The following is a 4,689-nucleotide window of genomic DNA, read 5'->3' on the forward strand; positions in this document are numbered from 1 at the left end:
CAAAAACAACTGGAGAATGTGAACTGTTTTAAATATTTGGGTAGCTTGTTAACAGATGACGGAAAGTGTACGTGTGAAATTAAATCTAGGATTGTCATGGCAATAGCTGCATTTAGCAAGAAGAAGAAACTTTTTACCAGCAGATTGGACTTAAATTTGAGAAAAGAACTAGTGTAATGCTACGTTTGGAGCATCGCTTTGTATGGAGCTCAAACATGGACACTTAGGGTAGTAGATCAGAAACACCTGGAAAGCTTTGAAATGTGGTGTTGGAGAAGGATGGATAAGATCAGTTGGACCGATTATGTGAGAAATGAAGAAGTGTTATTTAGAGTCAGTGAGCAGAGGAATATCCTACACGAAATAAGAAAATGGAAGGCTGATTGGATTGGTCATATCTTACGCGGTAACTTCCTTCTAAAAGAAGTTATTGAAGGAAAGATAGAGGGGTGGATAGAAGTGACCAGAAGACGAGGAAGAAGATGTAAGAAGATGCTGGATGACCTTGGGGACAGAAGAGGATGTTTTCATTTAAAGGAGAAAGCTCTAGATCGCATCAAATGGAGGAACTGTTTTGGAAGAGACTGTGGACCTGTCGTCTTGACAGATTACAGATGAATGAATGAACGAAATAAATTAATAAATAAGTAATGTTTTTTATTCTTATCTTCTTCTTCCCCTACCCATGAAACTAGTTACGTTGATTAAAATGTGTTTAAACAAAGCGTGTAGTAAACTCCGTGTAGGTAAACATTTGTCTGATAAATTTCCTATCCGGAATTGTCTAGAACAAGATGCTTTATTGCCACTCCTTTTCAACTTTGTTTTAGAATATGCCATTAGGAAGGTCCTGGGAAACCAGGTGGGACTGAAATTAAATGGGACACATCACCTGTTGGTCTGTGCCGATGATGTGAATCTACAGGGTGATAATATAGATACCATGAAAAAAAAAACAAACTTTAATTGACACAAGTAAAGAGGTTGGTCTAGAAATAAACACGGAGAAAACTAAGTATATGTTTTTGTCTCGTCATCAAAATGCAGGGCGAACTCATGATATAAAGATAGGAAACAGATGTTTTGAAAATGTGGCACAATTCAGATATTTGAGAATAACGATAACATCGAGACCTGATTCAGGAGGAAATTAAGAGGAGATTGAACTCTGGTAATGCTTGCTACCATTCATTCCAGAACCTTTTGTCTTCTCATCTGCTGTGCAAAAAACATAAAAATTAGAATATACATAACTAATTTTGCCTGTGCTTCTGTATGGGTGTAAAACTTGGTCTCTGATATTAAGGGAGGGTGTTTGAGAACATGGTGTTGAGAATATTTGGAACAAAGAGAAATGAAGCGACAGGAGGTTGGAGAAAACAGTATAATGAGGAGCTTCATAACTTGTACTCTTCTCCAAGTATAATTAGAATGATCAATCAAGGAGAATGAGGTGGGCAGGGCATGTAGCATGAATGGGTGAGACGAGGAATGCATATAGGATATTGGTGGGAAAGCCAGAAGGAGAGAGACCACTGGGGAGATAAAGGCATAGGTGGGTGTACAATATTAAAATGGATCTTAAGAGAGCTATGATAAGATGGTATGGATTGGATTAATCTGGCTCAGGATAGGGACCAGTGGAGGGCTTTTGTTAACACGGAAATGAACCTTCGGGTTCCATAAAATGCTGGGAAATTCTTGAGTAGCTGCAGAATTGGTGTCTCCTCCAGAAGGGCTCAGCTCCATGAGTAAGTAAGTAAGTCAGTCTTCTTCTTTCCCTGCTTTTTTCAGTAAATTGCTCCCAAAATTTCATATGGCGAAGTGAAAATATGAAACGTATTTGTTTTCTACACACTAGTAGCTGATTGACATTGAAACTTTATGCCACTGTTTCTGTAAATATATCTGGAGATATTTCAGTTGATATATTTGAAATTTCCTCATTTTCTGACCAGTGTCACATGGAACTTTTCAGGGGTGTTAATCATATTTTAGTTAATGAAAAATTGTATAGTGTGACAACTGAATTCAGTGATTTAAAAACGTTTTTAACCTTGTGTTAAATCTCTCAACATATTGGAAACCAGTCATCTGAAGACAGGAGGAAAGTCAAATCCTGAAACATTGTGCAGGTCATATATATTTCACATAGTAGATGTTCTTGGATAACAACTATGACATGTACTCAGAATTTGTCATGTTTAGAATGTACTATTGCAAGAAATTCTAAATGGAATTTAATTGAAAATGAATAGGTTTACACACATGATAACCACACAATCTAATAAATATCATGTAATTGTCATTACATGTACTGTTTATTTCAGGCAAATATCATGTCACAATTGGTGATGTAACAAAGGAGGTGAAACCAGCAAGGAATCCTCAGTTTGTCCCCCTTAATTACTGTAAGTATTTTCAGACAATTTGGGACAGTTTACTCTTGAGTATGACACAAAACAACTGTATGCAGAAGGACTCATGAACTCATATCAACTTTGGGTATAACCACTAATAGACATTACATTGTAGTAATAAAAACATAGTAGTCTTAAATTTTTAATGGGGAGTGATAATGATTAGCAGTTATGTTTACGATGCATATAGTTTTCCAAATTCAGCAAGGTTTAATTCACCATTGCTTAAAATTGTCTAAAGTGTTGCACATCAGTAGATTTGTTAATTTTTTTATGATTAAGTTTTTATTGATCATACATGTATTTAACAAAGAATATGCCTGAAAAGTCTGAGATATGATGTTCTATAGTTCTGAAGATAGGTTCCCCTAAAATGTTGACAGCTGCCTATCAAACTATGCAGCATCATATCTTGGAAGACTAATCTTTATATTCACTACTGTGAGAACCTCAGACTCTCACAAAGAGAATATTTGAGGGGGCAAGAGATGCAGCTATGAAAACTACTAGTATTTCAAACTGACAGACCACAGAAATACCCAAATAGATACTACAATTCTTAGTAAGATGTGCCCCTCCTTTTAAGTCTTTTTGAATATTTAAATCTGATGCCTTACATTATATGAACTAACACTAAATAAAAAATGTTGACTAAAAATAACATCACTTGACATATTGTCAATTTGATTACCACATTAATCCACAGGAAGCAGTTATTCATGAAACAGAAACCAGGATTAATTTTATTATCAAATGCTTGCTTATTTTTTCACCTGCACAGCATAAAAGTTTGTTAAGAGCATCTTCTGTTAGCACTGTATTGTGGGGTATTTATATCAAGCGAGAGCTACTGAGCTGCAGAGGTCTGTTGGCACGGTGATTGTGCAACAGTTAGGAAAGCAATGTTTTCTCTGTGCCGAGCCAAGCCACAGTGTGCTTGCTGCTGTGTAACAAGGCAAACACTGATTTACAACCAAATAGGCTGTTTTCTCTGTGTGGTCAGTGCAGAGGCTGTATAACAAGATTCCAGGAATAACCAAGGCAGTGTTTCAGATTATTTGAGAGTATTTGAGTGTTTAAGTGTTAAAGTAAGAGTGAGAGTGTGTGATTAAGAGAGGTTGTAACCAAGGTGCTAATAAATTCAGTCATCCAAACTAGAACCCATCATTCTCGTCATGCATACCATCCTACACGTGACAGTGTATATAAATGTAGTGAAATTGGAGATCAGCTTGCTAAGCACAAACACTCAACCACATGCTTCCATTGATACAAGCAAATGTGTAAGAAACGGAAATTTTGTATGCATTTAAATTGATTTAAATCCTTAAGTGCTTGTAGGTAAGTAATAACCTACCAAGCAAGTTGGCTCCTGTATTCAGGAGGTGACCAGTTCAGACCTCAGAGGGAACACCACCTATCCTGATTGAGGTTTTTTATGGTTTCCCTTAGTCTGGCCAGGTGAATGCCAGAATCATATCTGAAATTAGGTCACACATGCAGTTTCCTTGCACATCATTTCCTATCATCCAGTCTCTCAGTATTATACTCATATAGTTCCATCTACTGTCAGTATTATACTTGTATACAGTGGAACCTCGCTTAACAAGCATAATTCATTCCAGAATCTTTCTCATAATGTGAAACACTCGTTAAGCGAAACAATTTTTCCCATGTAAATTAATGTAAAATGCGATAATGCACTCCATGCCGAAAAAATACACAAAAAAATATGTATAAGGTTTATTCAAAGAAAATTATATATACTGTAACATGTTGCGTGACTGAGAACCCCCCTCCCCCCTCCTCTCCGCGGTAACGTAGCGCTCCTCGCCACTCCCCTCCGCGGTGATGTCACGCGGTGACGTAACGCGCAACGCTAACGTAACCGTAATCAACGTCACACTAGCAACAGCGCAAGGCTATATAAGTGGACTCCACAGCCGCTACCAATGAGTTGAAACATAGCAGCCTGCGAGTGTGCGATAACTAAGAAGTCAGCGAGCGGAAGACTTATTGTGTGCTTTCCGGACATAGTGATTGCTGTAGTGCAGTTATACTCGGAGTGTGTATTTCAGGGAGACTTGTATAGCTCCCGCGTTAGTAGTACGTGAAGACAAGTGAAGACAGTGTTAAGAGATTTGTTGTAGGGTTTGTAAAGTGTGGAAACCCGTGATATTGTGATCATTAATTGTAGCCGATAGTTGTAGATTGTTCAATAAACCAGTTAACGATCTCCACGGCGTCTTCAGTAACGAAACACGTTACA

At 37.5% G+C, this 4,689-nt stretch overlaps 1 protein-coding gene across 1 annotated transcript in view; it reads left to right on the forward strand.

Moving 5' to 3' along the window:
* The window catches only part of LOC111869550 (von Willebrand factor A domain-containing protein 8), a gene marked incomplete at its 3' end in the record, with an annotated part of 294,700 nt that overhangs the window by 15,823 nt on the left and 274,188 nt on the right, over positions 1-4,689 (forward strand). The window contains 1 exon segment of the mRNA XM_033753471.1: positions 2,331-2,411. Coding sequence (XP_033609362.1) covers positions 2,331-2,411 — 81 coding nt within the window.

This window comes from Cryptotermes secundus, unplaced genomic scaffold (genome assembly GCF_002891405.2).
Source record: "Cryptotermes secundus unplaced genomic scaffold, Csec_1.0 scaffold220, whole genome shotgun sequence".
Taxonomy (NCBI): Eukaryota; Metazoa; Arthropoda; class Insecta; order Blattodea; family Kalotermitidae; genus Cryptotermes; species Cryptotermes secundus.